General features: G+C 40.2%; 1 protein-coding gene across 3 annotated transcripts in view; it reads left to right on the forward strand.

Annotated features, from left to right (window-relative positions):
• kif14 (kinesin family member 14) overlaps nucleotides 1–21113 on the forward strand; it is a 107523-nt gene that overhangs the window by 36224 nt on the left and 50186 nt on the right. For all 3 annotated transcript variants that reach the window (XM_087990805.1, XM_043699739.2, XM_043699742.2), the window contains exons 13-18: nucleotides 934–997; nucleotides 2879–3063; nucleotides 5393–5495; nucleotides 10426–10583; nucleotides 15439–15586; nucleotides 16958–17107. In XM_087990805.1, the coding sequence (XP_087846931.1) occupies nucleotides 934–997; nucleotides 2879–3063; nucleotides 5393–5495; nucleotides 10426–10583; nucleotides 15439–15586; nucleotides 16958–17107 (808 nt within the window). The remainder of the gene's footprint in view (nucleotides 1–933; nucleotides 998–2878; nucleotides 3064–5392; nucleotides 5496–10425; nucleotides 10584–15438; nucleotides 15587–16957; nucleotides 17108–21113) is intronic.

The following is a 21113-nucleotide window of genomic DNA, read 5'->3' on the forward strand; positions in this document are numbered from 1 at the left end:
ATCAAAAGTTAAATGTGGTAAGGCATTGCTTAGCCATCTGCACAATTCAAAGTCTGCTGTAATTCTCTATAAATTTGAGCAGTTTCAAACTACATTTCTGTGTCGAGGTAACTTTTATCAAATTAAACTTATGGTTCGCATAAGGCAAACTTACAGCCATTATTTCTTCATTTGAAAGAATATATGGACTTTGTGTCATCTGAGCAATTGTAAGATCCGCAATGCTTTTCATATTATTGAAGGGATTCCCAAAGGGAGACTACTGCAAAATTTACCCAGTTTTTAAAATCAATTCATTCTGGTTAAAATTTTAGCTAATACATCAAAATAGTAGTGCTATTTATATCTAGTTATTTCAGACAAAAGGATAAGAGTAAACTAAATATTAGTCTTAAAGCATAATTAAGTTGAATCTCTTTTTTACAATATCTTAACTCACACTTCAATTTATTTAAGTAGAAATTATTTCATTGATTATTTTCCTTTTGTATTCCTTCAGTAGTTTGTTTGTGTACTTAATTATATAGCAGCAATTTAATTTATATAGGATAAGTTTTTCTAGTACTGCTACTTGCCAGAAAACATGCTGCATTCATTGAGCCATCAAGCATTTTGTCTTTAAGTGGCAATCGAAAATTGGAATTTTGCATTATTTATGATCACTATGTCTTTAGCCAGCAGGGTGTAGTTTGTACAGCTTTACTGTGTGTGTGTGTGTGTGTGTGTGTGTGTGTGTGTGTGCGCACACACACAGATATATATTCAGGTCTTACAATAGCTTGTTAAACATGCTTACAGCTTTGACTCCCCAAAGAGGGTCACTGAACTAAATGCATTGGTTCTGGTGATTATTGTGTGAAATGGACAAATAAAGCTGATGTATTGTTACCAACGTTTTGTGACAATGGAAAATATTTGTCATGGCATCTTTAGGAGATGGAGAGAGAGGTTGGACGAAGCAGAAAAGCGAAAACTTGAGGAAGCAAGGGAATTACAGGTGATCAGTTGACTTTTCTTATTCTTTCATTTCCATGTTCATGTTATGTGCTGTGAATAATACATTATTAGAATTTTATTCCTATGAAAACAGTATGAGTGAAAATGTAAAGATCGCAATAAGTAGGGTCCTATTTTCTTTGTTAATATATTGTTTGTCTAGAATGTATTTAACCTTTACTCTTTTGGTTGGTTAAATGACTTGTATGGAAGTCCATCGTGGTATTTGAGAGCCTCTTGATGAAACTACTTAATCGAGGATGCCAGTCAGCAAGAACCAAGGGAATGGCAGTGTTAGTGCAGTTTAGTGGGTTAATACCACACAGCTTATGAGCAATATTCCTTTTACTTTCATATGAATCAGAACAAATACAAATTAAGCAACAATTAACAGGCAAATTATACTTCTTTTTAAAAAAGGTATATTTCACTTTAATGCAAAGTTGCACAGCCACAAATAGCTAAATCGCTCCTTGGAGACAAAAAAAAATGTTGCGGACATCTTGGAGATATGGGGTACCCATGTAATCCATACAGTTTCATCATTTGCTGCTGTTTTCACACTGGGTTGGTCAGGTGTTCTATCCAACAATAGCTTTCACCTTTTGTGTAGATTAGATTACCTACAGTGTGGGAACAGGCCCTTCAGCCCAACAAGTCCACACCGACCCGCTGAAGTGCAACCCACCCATACCCATTCCCTTCACCTAACACTACGGACAATTTAGCATGGCCAATTCACCTAACATGCACTATTTTGGACTGTGGGAGGAAACCAGAGCACCTGGAGAAAACCCACGCAGACACGAGGAGAATGTGCAAACTCCACACAGTTAGTCACCTGAGGTGGGAACTGAACCCGGGTGTCTCGTACTTGAGACAGCAGTGCTAACCACTGTGTCACCGTGCTGCCCACTGTTCCACTGATATGGTTAACATCAAGGCTTATTTTTATGATCCCCTCTCACTCCCACCTCTGATCACAAAAGTCTGGAGTTTACCAGAATATTTTTTCAACAGATCTATTGTTATAGTCCTGTTTTGCCAATAGACTATTTCTGGTATAAAACACAAGTCAGTGGTGTTTCCAAGCTATTCAAAGTGGTTTCCAGGGCTACGAACGTTTGGTTTAACCAGCTCAAACATGCCTTTGAGTTCCTGTCTCCTTTTTTGGCCAGACAGAAAAACTGAGAGATTTGCTTCAAAACTTCTGAGTTTCTCTTTCTTTCTCTCTGCACTTGTACTTTAATTAATGTTTTCAGCTCAACATTCTGTCCGCAACATCTTTTTTGTCTGGTCATATGGCTTCTGATGTGTCTTCCTTTTGGTACTGCTTTCAGGTCAAGGGTTATCAGGTCACATGGACTTGTACTTATTATCCAAGAAAATTACAAATGATTGCTTTAGATTTTATACAAACTCTTTGGTCATTTTCAAACATTCTTAAAAGCAATTGCAGACTCTGGTGCTATTTTAAAGTAATTGCACTTTTTTTGCACATGTTCCTTATTTGTTATGCTTCCAGGTCGAAGATCATCACTGGTTAACTGGCAACAAGGCCGTGTAGTTCTGGAACTTTATTTATTTCAGATTTTGGTTTATTGAGTCTACAGCCACTGATCGAACTTGCTTCTGTTTTCCTGTCATGTTGGATCCAAACAGATCATTTTGTGCAAAACCTTAAACATTTTAGCCAATGATAACTAATAGATTGTTGAGAATGATGTCAGAATATATCTTTAAGAATAGATTCCACTAAGTCATTGCCAGAAGTGGACAAATTGACAATGATCTGTCATTTGAACCTTGTAATCAGTTAAACTATGGTATTTTGTAGCAGAGGAAGAACATTTTGCCTATTAATTGAAATCTTTGTCGATAGAAAGCTGGAATCACTTTTAAAGTGGATAACAGTTTGCCAAATCTAGTGAATCTCAATGAAGATCCCCAGATTTCAGAGATGCTCCTGTACATGATAAAGGAAGGCCAGACAAGAGTGGGAAAGCAAAGACCAAACTCAAAGCATGATATCCAGCTTTCTGGGGCACTCATCGCTGATGACCACTGGTGAGTTAGAAAGTTTTGAATTCTTTGTATATCTCGATATGAAAAGAATGATTGTCTTTCTTTACTTGATAACTATGTTTTGTATTATTGCTTTGCTATCTAAATCTTCGCATTGAAAATTAAATCTGACTTTATAAATGTCTTATTGTATCTCTGAATCATTTCAAACTGCTTTACATGAAATGCTATGGATTGCAGTAATTATTATTTTCTGGGCAAACTAGATCATTTGCAAATGGAAGGATCTTATAGACAACCAGGAAATAATGATTCTTTGTTCTTGACATAAAGGATTTAAGAGGCGAATCAACTCGCCCCGCCTCACCAGCTTGTAACAGGCAGGGATAGGGAGAACTGAAGCAAAAGAGGATGAATTTGGAAAAGCAGTAAAGGGAAAAGTAGAGACAGTCGACCAACAGTAAGGTGAAGAGGAGGTCACTTAGCTCAGTTGGCTGGATAGCTGATTCGCAATGCGAAGTGAGACCAATCGTGTGGGTTCAATTTCTGTGCCAAGTGAGATTATTTATACAGTGGAAATCAGGGATCTTCTTTCATTCACACATTGTTTTAACAGATGACGAGGTGAGGCGAGCTTTTCTGGGTGTTTGGTTTTAATTACCAGAGGGATTTGACCTCTGTATCATAACACTAGCTTGAAGTATTAAATTGGGGGAATTTTGTCGAGTGGTCGGGAGATTGCAGAAATATCATTGCTAAGGGTGTTAAATGAATATTTCTCTTCAGTCTGGAAAAGGACAATGTAGGTATGAAATTCAGGAAAAGGGACTGTGACAAACTTACATATTTTGACATAGGGGATGGGGAGGTATTGGAGGCATTGATGGGCTTAAAAATGGATAAATCCCTTGGCCCTGGAATGAATTGTATTCTAGGTTGCTGTGGGTGGTGAGGTGGAAATTGCAGGGGCTCTGACCCAAATTTTTAATTTTTAGAGGATGACTAATGTGGTAGAGGTGAACCATGAAATTACAAACCAGTGAGTTTCACTTCAGTGGTAGGGAATCTATTGGAGAAAATTCTAAAGGAGAGAATTAATATCTGCCTGGAAAGCATGGGTTAATTAGCGATAGTCAGCATGGTTTTATCAGAGAGAGGTCATGCCTAATAAAATTGATAGAATTTGTTTTGAAAATGTGATCAAGTATGTGGATGAGAAACGTTCCATTGATGTAGCATATATGGCCTTTAGCAAAACTTTTGACGAGATACCACTTGGAAGACTGAGAAGGTTAAAGCATTTGTAATTCAGGGAAACCTGGCAAGATGGATCAGAAACTGACTTAGTGATAGAAGGCTGCTTGATTGACTCTATAATTCTAAGATGATTGTAGGTTATAGGAAGATACCCATGGGTTGGTCAGATGGGCAGAGCAGTGACAGATGGTTTTTAATTCTGGTAAGTGTGAAGTGATGCACTTTGGAAGAAGAAACAAGACGCAGGAGTATCTAGTGAATGACAAGATACTTGGTAGCTCAGATCTCTGAAATTAGCAGAACATGTAAATAGGATAGTTAAGGCTTTCATCAGTCATGGTATAGAGTATAAAAGCAATGAGGTAATGTTGGAATTGTACAATGTTGGTTAAGCCAGAGATGGAGTTCTGTGTGCAGTTTTGGTCACCTCACTACAGGAAGGATGTGATGGAACAAGAGTGAGTGAAGAGATGGCTCACCAGGTTGTTGCCTGGGATAGAACAGTTAAGCTATGAGGAGAGATGTGAGAGGCCTGCATTGTTTTCTTTAGAACAGAGAAGACTGAGGTGAGACATGATTTGAGGTGTATAAGATTATGAGAGGTATGGACAAGGGATGTAGGGAACAACTGTTTCTCTTGGTTAAAGGGTCAGTCATGAGGGGGTGTTGGGTAAGGGGCAAGAGATTCAGAGGAGATTTGAGAAAAAAGCACTTTCATTTAGTGGGTGGTGGGAATCTGGAATGTACTGCCTGGGAAGGTAGTGAAGGCTAGAAACCTTCTGGCTTTTCGAACATATTTGGATGAGCACATGAAATATCATGACATTCAAGGATATGGGACAGTGCACGCCATTAGGATTAGCTCACTTTGTGGTAATTATGTTGCTGAAAACTTGATGGGCTGAAGGGTCTTTTCTGTGCTGTATGATTGATATGAAATAAGACAAATTGACTTTGTCAGAAAGTGAAATGTTGATCTTTAAATTTGCTGGACTCTTAAAGTATTAGTTCATTTTAAATATTAGCTGTTTGAGAAACAACCTATTTTTAACGGTCATCAAAATGAATTAAATGTGTTATCATTTTACTTAAAACTTTCTTGTGTTGTTTGCAGTGTCATACAAAACGTAAATGGCACTGTTAGTATTGCTCCAATTGGAGATGCAAATACTTACGTCAATGGAAACCTTATAGCAGAATCGATAGTGCTACATCATGTAAGTTATTTCTAATACAATTTGTGATAATCAAACAATATTGATTTTTGTAAAATATGTTCTTAAACATAGTTGCTGCTGCCTATTTTCATATGAATCTTGCTGCTTTTCTTATTGTTCAAAGTAATGGGATGTCTTGAGCTAGCTATTTTCAGTTATGTGGAAGCTGAATGTTGAGTATATTATCATCAGTTTCATTACCTTGTATGAACTGGAGCGAAAGGACTTTGAGAAAAAAAATCATTCATGGGATGAGGGTGTCCAGTTAAGGAATCAACCATGTTGTTATGAGTCTGCAGTCACATGTAGGCCAGAATGGATAAGGATGGCAGTTTCCTTTTCTAAAGGACATTAGTGAACCAGGTGGATTTTTCTGATAATCAACAATGGTTCATGGTCGTCATTAGAGTCATAGAGATGTATAGCATGAAGACAGACCCTTCGGTCCAACTCGTCCATGCCAACCAGATATCCCAACCCAATCTAGTCCCATTTGCCAGCACTTGCCCCATATCTTTCTAAACCCTTCCTATTCATATACCCATTCAGGTGCCTTTTAAATGCTGAAATTGTACCAGCCTCCACCACTTCCTCTGGCAACTCACTCCATACATGCACCGTCCTCTGCATGAAAAAGTTGCAACTTATGTCCCTTTTTATATCTTGCCCCTCTCACCCTAAACCTATGCCCTCTAGTTCTGGACTCCCCCATGCCCAGTGAAAAGACCTTGTCTATTTATCGTAACCATGCCCCTCATAATGTTATAAACCTCTATAAGGTCACCCCTCGGCCTCCGACACTCCAGGGAAAACAGCCCCAGCCTACTCAGCCTCTCCCTATAGCTCAAATCCTTCAACTCTGGCCAACATCCTTGTAAATCTTTTCTGAACCCTTTCAAGTTTCACAACATTCTTCCTGTAGGAAGGAGACCAGAATTTAATTTCAGTTTTTTTTTAATTGAATTCAAATTCCACTATCCGCCATGGCAGGATTTGAACCCAGGTCCCCAGAGCATTATCTGGGTCTCTGGATTAACAGTCCAACGATTTAATACCACGAGTCCATCATCTCCTGGGTCCTCGGTCATTACTTGGGTGTCTGGATTAATACTGGAGCAATAATAACACTGAGCGATTGTCTCCCCCTGGGGTGAATGTGGAAACTCCATTACTGAATATGTTTGAGGGGGAGATCAACAGACTTTTGTTTATTTCCAGGAATTGCAGGATATGAGGAATACAAGGAGTAGGCAGGAAAGTATTTAGACTGAAGATCAACCATGACTGAATTGAATCACAGACCATTCTCAAGGAGCCATTTGTTTTTCTTCAGTTTTGCTCTTTAAATGTAGAGATGGACCTTGTGATTTCAATGTTTAATTTTAATAACATGCTGAAACAGCTTTGGATCTTGTACTGTTGAGGCTTTGAGATCATGAAAGTGTTGCTCATTCATACACAACAGGCTGAAACCCATTTACTGAGTTGATTTTGAAAATACTATTTCAATTCAGGCATAGGATATTTGTATATCAGGCCACAGAATGATGAGCTTCATTCAGTACTGTAGTGATACCAGCTATTTTGTGTGACACAAATGGATGCTGAAGCCGAGGACTGCACATCATAATCTTAAAATCACAAGGTTTTGAAAGTGCTCTCTTTTCTTTCTTTCACAGAAATATAGGAAAATAGGAGCAGGAACAGGCTGTTGGTCCTTTGAGCCAGCTGTTCAGTTCATTATGATCATGCTCATTGTCTGACTCAATAGTCTTTTCCTGCTTCTTCTGATATCTTTTGATTCCTTCAGCCTCGAATGCTTTATCTAATTCCTTTAATAAATCGAGCAATGTTTTGGCCTCAACCACTTTCTATGATAGTGAATTCCACAGGCTTACCACTGTCTTGGTGAAGAGATTGCTTCTCATCTCAGTCCTAAGTGGCCTTCCCCATATCCTTAGACTCTGATCTCTGGTTCTGGACTCCCCTGTCATCTGGAATGCCCTTTATAAATGTATCCTGTCTGGTCTTATTAGAATTTTATATGTTTCCATGAGATTCCATTCCTTCCCACCACCACCACCATCACCACCCCTCCCCCAACCCCAGTGCATTCTATTGAATTCCAGGCATGTAATCCTAACCAATTTAAGTTCTTCTTATCTGTCAGTCCTGCCATCCCAGGAATTAGCCTCGTATTTCTTTGTTGCACTCCCTCTGTAGCAAGAACATCTTTCCTCAGATATGGAGACTGAAACTGCACACAATATTCCAGATGTGGTCTCATCAAGTACCTGTACAATTGCAGCAATACATCTCTGCTCCTGTACTTGGATGCTTTCATAATGAAGGCCAATATACTGTTTGCTGACTTTACTGCCTGCTCCACAGCATGCTTACCTTCAGTGACTGGTGCACAAAGGCACCCAGGTCTCATTGCACATTCTCCTTCTTAATTTATAGCTATTCAGATAATCTGCCTTCCCGTTTTTCTCAAAGTGGATAGACTAACATTATACAACATCTGCCATGTGTTTGTGCACTCACTCAACTTGTCCAAGTCACACTGAAGCATCGCTTCCTCCTCCTCACGGATCACTGTCCCACCCAGCTTTGTGTCATCTGGAAATATTACATTTAGTTCCCTTATCCAAAACATTTATGTATATAGTGAACGGCTGAAGTTCTAAAATTGATTAGATTAGATTAGATTCCCTGCAGTGTGGAAACAGGCCCTTCGGCCCAACCAGTCTATACCGACCCTCCAAAGAGTAACCCACCCAGACCCATTTCCCTCTGACTAATGCACCTAGCACTATGGGCAATTTAACATGGCCAATTCACCTGACCTGCACATCTTTGGACTGTGGGAAGAAACCAGAGCACACCCACGCAGATACTTTGAGAATGTGCAAACTCCACACAGACAGTCACCCACGGCTGGAATTGAACCTGGGACCCTGGTGCTGTGAGGCAGCAGTGCTAACCACTGAGCCACCGTGATCTCTGCAGTACTCTGAGTCATTACTTGCTAATCAGAAAAGGAACCGTTTGTTCCTACTGTCTTCTGTATGCCAACCAGTTTACTATCATATCAGTACACTATCCTCAACTCCAGCACTTTAATTTTACACATTAATTTATTTTGTGGGACTTTGTTGAAAGCCTTTCAAAAGTCCAAATAAAATGTATCGACTGTCTTCACATCATCTACATTACGAGTTACATTCTCAAAGAATTGCAGTAGATTTGTCAAGCATGATTTTATTTTTGTAAATGCATGATGACTCAGTCTGATCCTGTCACTGTTTTCCAAATGGTTATCTATTAAATGTTTTATTATAGCCTTTAGCATTTTCCACACTATGTCAGTTCTGTTTTTTTCCTGCCTCCATTCTTAAATAGGGGGCTAAACTGGCTACCCCACAATCCGTAGGAACTATTCCAAAGTCTGTAGAACCTTGGAAGATGACCACCAATATATCCACTATTTCTAGGCCCAATTCTTTAAGCACTCTGGGATATTAATTTTTCAGGGCTTGTGGATTTCTCAACCTTCAATCCCACTCATTTCCCTACTAATACTGATTTCCTAAGAGTACCTCCCTCTTGGTAAGCCCTGTGCTCCCCAACCCTTCTAACATGTCCTCATTTGTGAACACAGGCCCAAAGTACATATTTAGTTGGTCAATCATTTCTTTGTTTCCCCATTATAAATTCCCCTGTCTCTGACTGTAAAGGTTACTTGTCTTCACCAATATTTTCTCTTCTCGAACACATAGAAACTTTCATGTTTTTTACAAGCTTAATCTTGTACTATATTTACTCTTTCTTAATCTATTCCTTTGTCCTCCTTTGCTGAATTCTACTCCTCAGACTTGTTGGGTTGTTTTTCATAGAATCCCTACAGTGGGGAAACAGGTGATTCAGCCCATAGAATCCACACCAACTTTCTGAAGAGCATCCCGCCCAGATCCACCCCTTCCTGCATTTCCTATGGCTAATTTACCCACCCTGCACACCTCTCTGTTCTCTCGTGGGTTCCTGAACATTTTGGTCCAAAAAACCAACATGTGTATACACCAGGAATCTACAGTATCTACATCTCTTCTATGGTATTGTTATTTGATTTTCCCAATCCACATGCAGATTAAAGTCATTCATAGCTACAGATGTTCCTTTATTCCATACATCTCTCATTTCTTGTTCAATCAATTCCCAAAATTGCCCCTACAGTTTGTACAACCCCCACTAATGTTTTTCCTCTTTGTGTTTGTCAGCTTTACATACAGATTGCACATCTGTACCTACTGGTCAGGATTACGATAGAGGCATCTTTCAGTTCCTTTGTGAGAGTAGAAATTATTTAAATCTATACCTAATTTCTATTAGGTGAATTTAGGATTAGCATATAAAGAGTAAATTAAGTTGAAGCTATTTTAACATTTAAATAGAAAAATGTGATACAACTACTGAAAAAACAATTGATTTATGATTTGCTACTGACTATTTTTAAACCAATTTTATGAATTGGTTACCATATAGTCTAAAAGCTTGTACAGAGCACAATTGTTTATACTTTCAAATTATTGTTCAAAGTTTGATCTAAAATGAATAGGAAAATGAAGCTTGCCAATCTATGTTGTGTTCATGCATATTGAATAGAAATGTCCAAATTTCACTGAAATGGGCTGATTGGCTTAACACAGATATATGGAGAAGCTTTGGAGTAATTTGTTGCTCATTCTTTTTAACAAGAGAAATTGTGTCTTTGATAGGGGAGATGAAATATGGAAAGGGCTAAAGATAATCAGGCTGGGATGACATTTATTAAATAGACCTCTGGAGGATTGGTTAAATGTTGAAATTTAAGTCTGAAATTACTTAATTTGTCTTATGTTTGCTACAAGTATAAATCTTTATTTTCTAGGGGGACAGAGTGATTATGGGTGGTGATCACTACTTTAAATTTAATCATCCACTGGAAGTTCAGAATGGACGAGCATCTTCTGGGAATGCACTGTTTGGAGATGGTCCCAAAGATTTTGAATTTGCAAAAAATGAACTTTTACAAGCTCAACAGGCAAGGTAAAACAGCATGCTGATAACTATTTTGAAATTTGAGTTAGTAAATTAAAAAGGATAATTTAATGCACATAATCTTTTTGACTTAAACTTGTAAATTATATAGTCAAAATGTTTTGGGTGAATGCATGTGCATCACTTTTCTAAAATTGTCAAAATTTATGCAATGATGGAATTGCATTTTATCGTCTTTAATTTTAGAACATGTAATCAAATCTTTTAATCACAGATTCTGTCCACTTGTAGCTTTCTGGGCTTCTCTAAATTACATCCACTAGAAGAGGTTATTATAGCTTTTAAGTGTTGGGATGGATATGTTTCTTCTTGTATTCTCTGTTCATGAGCAAAACACGATGTCTGATGATGTTTCATCCTTACCAAGTGTTTCTCCTGGACAAGTTGCTATCTGGAAGATTTAATAAGGTTGTTTTAAACAAAAGAAAAACATAGTGCATTGCAAAAGAAAGTATACTTACACATGTAGATTTTTCAAAAGGCTTTCAATTAGTTCCATTCTGATTTGTTCTTTAACTCAAGTTATCCACTTCTGCTGCATATCCCTCTATTTGTACCGGCTGTCTTTATTGACAGTTTCAGTTTATCCATAGTGTTTTTTTGGGATACAACGTGTTCCAGATTTCCTCTACAGTTTGCATGAAAAATGCTTCCAGAATTTACTCGTAAATGACCTAACTTTAATTTTAATGTTGTGCCATTTTTATCAAGCATTCTATTACATGAGAAAATATTTTAGGCTTTATTTTACTAAAATAAAGTGTCAATTTCAGGGAGTTTCACATAAGTTTTCCCTCCGAGTGCTAGTGTTTTTCTCACATAAGCTTATGCTGCTCATTTCATTCTGTAAGCACCACATCTTAATGGCACTGTGCTTGTGCTATTGTGGAGTCACTGACAGAACATTCTGGGGTTTCTGGCATCATATATAAAGCCCAGCAGTACAGCAGGTTAAATGCTGCCACTCAGGAATACCCTTCACAGTGTGTGTAGTGGGAAGAGGAAAAAACAAAAAGCTTCTGAGGACACATCAGTGGTATGTGTAACACTTCATTATGAATATAAGCTCATGTTCATGAATGCTTTGCTATTTTACATTACCCATCTGTTCAACTATCATTGTAACCGCAGCTACATGTAACACTCAGCTTGCCTGCTCCAAAATGCAGCATTCTTGTATTATATGGCTTACTTGGATGAGTATGCACTTCTGTGCAAAAGTGCACAATGATTCCTTGGATTGTCCTTGTAATTTCTGGCCCTCAAGTAACACTTTTAAGTGATTATTCATTCTGATTACTTTTACTTCACAGAGATGACTATGATCGATTAGTAATGACCCATGACATGGTCAAGATTGCTTGTAACCAAGGCTTGTATCTTTCCTGACTCATTGTTTCAGATGCAGTGTACTGTAATGTTGACATATCTGAAAAATGGAATTGCTTTTGAAGGGCCTGCCGTCACTTCCAAATAAAGCCTGTGTGCTCAGACAGAAATTAACGTTTAGTTTGACCACTCTGGGTGTAGTTGCAGCAATTTTCCATTTCAATTTTCATAGTTCATTTGTGATTAATTTGAGGATGGAAAGCAATACAGGTTGGATTGTAGAGTGAGTCACAGGCTCAACCTACTAATAGAGATAAATCCTCAATCCTTCATGTTTATTTCTTCCTTGCTGTCATTATTGACCCCATCAGTTCTGAGCTTCCACACTTCCCACTCTTTTCAGTGAAGTCTTCCTGTTCAAGGTTTGCGTAAAGATTTGTAGCTTGGGTGCCGGTTGCTGTCGTTGTGGGTATGTTCGCTCCCCTGTCTAGGTGATATCTTCAGTGTTTTGAAACCTCATGTGAAGCGCTGCTGTACTGTCTCTTCTGGAATTTAATTGGTTCAGTTTCGCCTGCTACTGGTTGTTAATTCCGGTTGTTCGTTGTAGTGACCAGTGTATTGGGACGAGGTCGATGTGTTTGTTGATGGAATCTGTGGTTGAGTGCCTTGCTTCGAGAAATTCTCTGGCTGTTCTCCATTTGGCTTGTCCTATGATTGTTGTGTTGTTCCAGTTGAATTTGTGGTCCTTGTCATCTGTGTGTCTGGCTTCTTGGGACAGCTGGTCATGGTATTTAGTGGCTAGTTGGTGTTTGTGGATGCAGATTACTAGTTGCCTGTCTGTCCTATGTAGTGTTTTGTGCAGTCTTTTCATGGAATCTGATAAATTACGGTGGTTTTGCACATGATAGGTATAGGGTCTTTTGTTCTGGTGAGTTTTGGTTTTGAGCATGGCTGTCTGTTTACATGCAGTCATAAATCCCTGCAGTCAGAGAAGTCTGGCTATCAGTTCTGGATGTCTTTTATTTAAGGTAGCATGGCTGGTGAGTGTGGTTGTGGCATGTCCTTATCACGTTGTTTGTCTGTTAGGCATCTGCGGATGAAGTTTTGGAAATATCCGTTCTTGGTAAAGACTCTGTAGAGGTCATCTTCTTCTCTTCGCATGTTGGGAGGCTGCAGTGTGGGGTAGCCCTTTTGAACAGGCAACAACTTGCCAGAACAAAGGACTTATACCCATCATGTGCAAGAGTAACGTAGTTTACAAGATTCCATGCAAAGACTGCTTGAAACACTATATTGGACAAACAGACAGACAACTAGCAATGCACATCCAGAATACCAACTAGCCACTAAACACCATGACTAGCTGCCCCTAGAAGCCATAAACACACATGACAAGGACCACAAATTCGACTAGGACAACACAACTATCATAGGACAAGCCAAATGGAGGAGAGCCAGAGAATTCCTAGAAGCATGGCACACATTAACGGACTCCATCAACAAACACATCGACCTAGACCCAATATACCGGCCACTACAATGAGCAACCAGTGACCAGAAGCAGCAAGAACAGAACCAAATAAATTCCAGAAGAGACAGTACAGCAGCGCTTCACAGGAGGCTCCAAAGCACTGAAGATGTCACCTAGACAAGGGACAAAACGTCGGCAAATCAACTTCCCAGTTCGGCAAACATACCCACAACTATGAGACAGAGGAATGGATAGGTCCTGGTAATAGGGCATGACAGTAGAACAGTGGTTATCCAGTGGGGTATTAAAACTATTAAGGACCGTTTCTTTATTAAGGAACATACCCACAACTACGACCAGTCTTCATGTCATTGAAATTTGGATGGTGGTGACTGTCAACGATCCACCCCCTCCACCACAGGTAGCCCATGACCTCCAATGCACTCCTCCCACCCTTAGCTGCCTGCTTTCACAAGTACTGTCTCTGCTGCACCCTGCACACGGTCATCAAACCTCCCAATAGACTTTACTTACTACAGTGGTGTTCCCTCTTAACAGCCCTCTTAATTTTTAGTGAGCAGATATCCAGGACTGATCATGGCTCACCTCTGACTGACTTGGAAGGCTAGGCCCTAAAGGTGAGTGACCCCCTGACTAATCTCTGAGCAAAACCCTAACTGACTTGCTTTGTAGCCTTGGATTGGTAGCACAAGATCTGCTGGACTGACTGTGACCTACACCCTAGTCTGACCTTGACTGTGCCAGTTTGCTGATGATCATGCCCAAGTCCTTTGACTGAGATTATATGCAGCCCTTGACTGACTATAACTGGACCACCTGACTAATTTTAGTCACCCTTGATTTGATCAAGAACCGCTCCTTTTTGATTTTGTGACATTGTGATTTGGCTGAAGTGTATGAAGTATATTTGCTGTGTTAACTGCTGACACATGCTGTAGGTGTTACATTGACATAGCATGGTGCTGCACAGTCATATGTTCATCTGTCTGTGGAATTCCCCAACTTAATAACCATTCAATCTGACAACCATCACAAGCTCTCTGGCTTTGTGTTTGTGCTTAAAGGCTATATGAGACAGAAGTATGGAAAGACTTTAAGCTGTGGCTGAAAGGACAAGACACTAAAAAAGAAGAGAGAGCAAGTAATGAGTTCTGGGGTACCAATGCTTCTTTGCATGCGTTGGGTGCCTGTCTCTGTGCAAAATAGTATTACAATGTAAGGTGTCAGTGCACTCTATAGTGGAGCATTGAAGTGGAAAACAGTGCTCTATGTGGACTGTTAATATGAATGGTGTGAAAGTGAAGCCAAGACAGCACATTTCTCCCATCAGAGTTTCTTATTTTTTTTTGTCCCTATTGTTTCTTATCTCCAAACTAAGTACAAACATAAGTTATTGGGTTACATGCAACAAAAGGCTACAGTTTTTTTTCTTTTATTAAGAAAGATTGGGAGGATTGGATAGAAATGGTAACATTTTGAGTGATTTTGATTGGGGCAATCTTGCACGAGTGATTGAATCAGTACTGAGGGCTAATTTTGAACATAAGGAGAGGTTAGGTACAAATCTTTAAGCTGAGGATAGGCAGGGCCTCTTAAGGAGCAGTGGCAGTGTTCCTACCCCTGGACTGAGAGGCCTGGGTTCAAGTCCTACCTGCTCCAGAGGTGTGCAATAATGTCTCTGAACAGGTTGATAAGCAAAATAGGTTAAATAAAATAAACATTGAACATGTTTCTTAGTAGAAATGGAATCCATAAGAACTTTCACAAGGAAAACTGATGAGGTTTAAAAAGAAAGTCAATGGTTTTAGGCTGAACAATGAAATGGCACTAATTGAATCGAGCTTTCAGGGTGAGATGCAACTGTTTTCGGCTTAATAAACTCTTTGTGCTATAGAGTTCCATGTTTCATAACATTATTGGTATGCATGGAAATGATGACACAAATGATCAAGTTGAGGAATTACACAGCTCTAGATCCTCTATTTTTTTAGTTCTTCCTCTTTGTTCTTTTTGTTTTGGCAGACTTGAAGTTGAAATTGAAGAAGCACGATTACAAGCCAAAAAAGAAATGATGCAGGGGATCCAAGTTGCAAAGGAAATGGCTCAGAAGGAGTTATCTAGTCAAAAATCACTGTATGAGAATAAAATAAAAGAACTGGAAAAGGAATTGGTAATTTTTTTTCATGCATTCTCATATGTGTTGTTTATCAGCATTAATTTCTGCTAGTAACTGATATGCTTGAAATGTTTTGTCATTTGGAGGATACACAATTGGAATGAAGTGTGTATTGTGCTGAATTTTCTTGTGTGGTTCCATTTTTTTTTGTGTGGCTGTTTGATGTGTTGCTAGTTTGTGCATGAAGTAAGTTGTGAAATGTAGGAAACTGTATTCTGCTGGGTAGATGTGTGAGGATTATAAAGACTAGACTATTTTACTTTGAGTTTAAATGTGAAACAATGTATTGTCAGCTGTAATTTATTTCAGCAGTTGTGAAAGTTAGTGTCAGTTGCATCCATACTTTAAAAATTACTGCATTAAAACACAGTATTATGTTTTTTGTCAATTGGATGTTCGTAACGTTTTAGAAAATTGTACAATGTTAAAAGATAAAAATAGACAATTTCAGGTCTATTCTCCACACAGGCCAATATCCTGTCACCAGGTCACCCTTTAGTTACATGTGCATAGTCCTTGACACTGGTCCGCTTCTTTAAAGCCAGCTCTCAAAGTGAACAGAAGTTCTGACATGCCTATTCGTATCTGTCAGCCCATGTCTCCCTGACTGGGGCTGTTAACCTGGTCCAATGAGGTGGTTCTCATAATTTATGAGAACCACCTCATTGTTCTGATCACCCCAAAAAGAATATAAAATGTCACTTTGCTTTTCAAAAGAACAAGATAATGTTTTTCAGACACACTTTTTATAGAGAAACCATGTATGTTAAAGAGATCACATGGTGATCATCATATTGGAGGATGGAGAAAAAGAGGGTAGGGCATTAAAAACAAGGCTTAAGCAGTGCAGTACTTAATTAAACTTTTTGAACTGTGATTACAGCCATGAAAACACTGCCATAGATCCTTTATTGCTCTTGTGTACAGTATCTTTTGTGACAAAGAGCAGCATTGCACTGGTTTGGACTAATCAGACACATATCTTGGCATAAAAACAGTAAAAACAAGAAAAATTCAGCGAGTGTAACAGCATCCATGGTGAGAGAATCAGATTTAATGTTTTGATTTGGAGATGACCTCAGAATAACTCGTCTGAAAAAGCATCGCCTTGGAGTCATAGCCCTAACTCTGCTTCTCTCCCTACATTGCTGTCAGACCTGCTGAACTTTGCTAAGTGTTTCTGTTTTCAGTTCAGTCCACAGTACTTTGCTTTTATTTTTATGTATCTTGGCACTTGGTTTGTATGTTAATTCACTACCTGGTAGAGTGTTGTTTGCTTTGTTCCATTACATCCAGCTTATTTGAAGGTGAAAGCATTTAATCCATTTGAGAATATTTCAAATTTTCTTTCTTTTAATGGTTCAGGTGAAGGAAAGCCAAAAAAATATAGAAATTGAGGAGCTGCAGAATGTAAAAAAACAGCTTAAACAAGAGATGCAAGTAAATAAGCAACTTGAACAAGTGGTTGCAGTGAATAGGAAGCGTCTGGAGCTGGAAGCCTTAGCAACCAAACAGGTACAGTAATATGAAGAATTAATTGAGTAGGTTCCAAGTGTACAAACCTGCCTCCAATATTGTTAGTACATTGATACATCACATTGAGACTGGTTAATTTTGGTACTGTTATGGACTGGGCCGCTCAAAATTATGGACCACTCAAAACATTCTTGAGCAGGCAACCCAGACCATAACTTTGTAATTTGTTTTGGTAGATGTACCACCCTGACCTTAAATTTACCTGGACCATCTCTGACACCTCCCTCCCCTTCCTGGACCTCTCCAACTCCATTAATGACGACCGACTTGACACTGACATTTTTTACAAACCCACCGACTCCCACAGCTACCTGGATTACACCTCTTCCCACCCTACCTCTTGCAAAAATGCCATCCCGTATTCCCAATTCCTCCGCCTCCGTCGGATCTGCTCCCAGGAGGACCAGTTCCACCACAGAACACACCAGATGGCCTCCTTCTTTAGAGACCGCAATTTCCCTTCCCACGTGGTTAAAGATGCCCTCCAACGCATCTCGTCTACATCCCGCACCTCTGCCCTCAGACCCTACACCTCCAACTGAAAAAAAGGACAGAATGCCCCTGGTGCTCACCTTCCACCCTACCAACCTTCGCATAAACCAAATCATCCGTCGACATTTCCGCCACCTCCAAACAGACCCCACCACCAGGGATATATTTCCCTCCCCACCCCTCTCCGCCTTCCGCAAAGACCGTTCCCTCCGTGACTACCTGGTCAGGTCCACGCTCCCCTACAACCCACCCTCCCATCCTGGCACTTTCCCCTGCCACCGCAGGAACTGTAAAACCTGTGCCCACACCTCCTTCCTCACCTCTATCCAAGGCCCTAAAGGAGCCTTCCACATCCATCAAAGTTTTACTTGCACATCCACTAATATCATTTATTGTATCCGTTGCTCCCGATGCGGTCTCCTCTACATTGGGGAGACTGGGCGCCTCCTAGCAGAGCGCTTTAGGGAACATCTTCGAGACACCCGCACCAATCAACCACACTGCCCCGTGGCCCAACATTTCAACTCCCCCTCCCACTCTGCCGAGGACATGGAGGTCCTGGATCTCCTTCACCGCCGCTCCCTCACCACCCGATGCCTGGAGGAAGAACGCCTCATCTTTCGCCTCGGAACACTTCAACCCCAGGGCATCAATGTGGACTTCAACAGTTTCCTCATTTCCCCTTCCCCCACCTCACCCTAGTTCTAAACTTGCAGCTCAGCACTTTCCCCATGACTTGTCCGGACTTGTCCTACCTGCCTATCTCCTTTTCCACCTATCCACTCCACCCTCTCCACCCTGACCTATCACCTTCATCCCCTCCCCCACTCACCCATTGTACTCTATGCTACTTTCTCCCCACCCCCACCCTCCTCTAGCTTATCTCTCCACGCTCCAGGCTCACTGCCTTTATTCCTGATGAAGGGCTTTTGCCCGAAACGTTGATTTCAAAGCTCCTTGGATGCTACCTGAACTGTTGTGCTCTTCCAGCACCACTAATCCAGAGTTCAGTGAAAATTACCCAGAGTAAGCTCGCTAGGTTGATTACTAGGTTTTAAAACAGGCAGAAGTTTATTCACAAAATTACACAATGAAACATAAAGAACAGAATAAAGAACCCCTAGAGAACTCAGTCTATCCCAACTAGACTTAATTATGGTGTTCTGAATATACCCAAAAGTCCCAATAAGCAAAGCTCTTGAAAAAACAGTTAAAAGAGCAGAAAGAGAGAGAGAGAGTTTCCACACAGCTTACTGTTGAACTCCCAACCAGTTCTAGATAGACTGAACTGAACTGCTCAGCTAGAGAGCTGACCACTCCCCTTTCATTATACAGGCCACTTCCAAATCATGACCATTTTAGATTGAAGTCTCATCTGTTTACATATAAACAAAAATGTCTCTCAATACCCTTTAATCTCTGTATCAAACCAGTCTAATCAGCACCAGGAGCGGTCTATTACCCCTCTGAAAAAAAACAAGAACACAGTATCCTTGAAAAAAGGGATCAACTTTGTGACACCTCCCCTCTTTTGAAAAAAAATGAACCATCAATACCAAAAGATGGCTTCATTTTTAAAATCCTTCAAAAATCCGGTTAGTAGTCTAAACGCACATATACACTATAGTAACTATAAACATGCAAATACACACAACCACATGTAAATTCAGGCCATGGCACACCCACCACTAAACGCCTATGTATCATTTGAGTCTTGATAACGCATCGGCAATCACGTTTTTGTGACCTGCCACCTGCACAATTGCCAAATTGAGTGGCTGTAACAACAAGCTCCGTCGAAACAGTCTGGCATTTTTGTCCTTAAATTTTTCCACAAATGGCAATGGTTTATGATCAGTGTTATACGATTGTTTCAGATGCATTGCCGGTAATAGAAACACTGAAATGTTGTTATGCCAACAAAAACTTAAAGTCTCTTTCTCCACTGTTGAATATTTCTGTTGATGAACATTCAACTTCCTGGAAATATACTCGATGGGTTTTTCTATCCCCTCGTCATCCTCCTGCAGGAGCACTGCACCGGCACCCACATCACTGGCATCAATAGCCACCTTGAAAAGCTTCGTGTAATCCGGTGTGGCTAATACTGGACAGTGGTTAACACAGTTTTTGGGCTGTCAAATGCCTTTTGACAGTCCACTGTCTACTGAAACATCTTGCCCTTTTTTAACAATTCTGTGAGTGGAGCAACCATAATGCTACAGTACGGCAACACTTTTGGAATTGAGTGGATTTTACCCAGAACTGTAGTACTGCTTTTTTTTTTGTCGACGGTGTGGGAAATTCCCCAATTACTTTTGTTTTTGCATTCCGTGGGGCCATTTGTCCATGTCCAATAACATGGCCCAGGAAGGTGACTTGGGCTTTGGCAAATTCACTTTTAGCTCAGTTTACCACCAAGTCAGCCTTCTGAAGTCGATCAAACAAGTCTGATAAATGCTGTAAATGTTCCTTCCACCAGTGACTAAAAATCACCAGGTCATCGATATACACCACACAATTGGGTAATCCGACAATGACTTTATTAGTCAGTCTCTGAAAAGTGGCTGGAGCGTTTTTCATACCAAATGGTATGACTTTGAACTGATATAGTCCATTTGGCATTACGAAAGCCGAAATTGCCTTTGACTTGCCAGTAGCCTCTAAGCAAGTCCAACTTGGAAATGTAAGTTGCTTGTCTCACTTTTTCGGCACAGTCCTCCAACCATGGAATTGGATATGCATCAATCTTTGTAACGGCATTGACTTTGCAATAGTTCACACATAACCGTTGGGTGTCATCTGGCTTTGGCACTATGACTATGGGTGAGTTCCAGTCACTGCAGCTCAATTTGATTATGCCATCTTGGAGCATGTGCTCTATCTCCTGAACCTGAGGGTTGAGAGGGTTGTGCCTCTAAGGATGTTGCTTAATCGGAACAGCATCTCCTGTATCTACATCATGCACAATTAGGTTAGTAATTCCCAATTTGTTTCAGCATATTTCCCCACGTGATAGCAATAACGTGGGCGGCACGGTGGCCCAGTGGTTAGCACTGCTGCCTCACAGCGCCTGTAGACCCGGGTTCAATTCCCGACTCAGGCGACTGACTGTGTGGAGTTTGCACATTCTCCCCGTGTCTGCGTGGGTTTCCTCCGGGTGCTCCGGTTTCCTCCCACAGTCCAAAGATGTGCGGGTCAGGTGAATTGGCCATGCTAAATTGCCCGTAGTGATAGGTTAAAGGGGTAAAGGTAGGGGTATGGGTGGGTTGCGCTTCGGCGGGTCGGTGTGGACTTGTTGGGCCGAAGGGCCTGTTTCCACACTGTAAGTAATCTAATCTAATCTAAGTAAACTCTTCCATGTCATTTCGATTTTCTTGTGGAAGGTAGCTCAGTAACTTCTTCCAATTTTTGACAACTTGCTCAGTGTCAAATTTGATTTGAGGGATGTCCAGTTCAGAATCCTCTGAACTTGCTTCTTCCTTCTGTGCTG

This window comes from Chiloscyllium plagiosum, unplaced genomic scaffold (genome assembly GCF_037043375.1).
Source record: "Chiloscyllium plagiosum isolate Xiang-an unplaced genomic scaffold, Cpla_swu_hap1 HiC_scaffold_9, whole genome shotgun sequence".
Lineage (NCBI taxonomy): Eukaryota > Metazoa > Chordata > Chondrichthyes > Orectolobiformes > Hemiscylliidae > Chiloscyllium > Chiloscyllium plagiosum.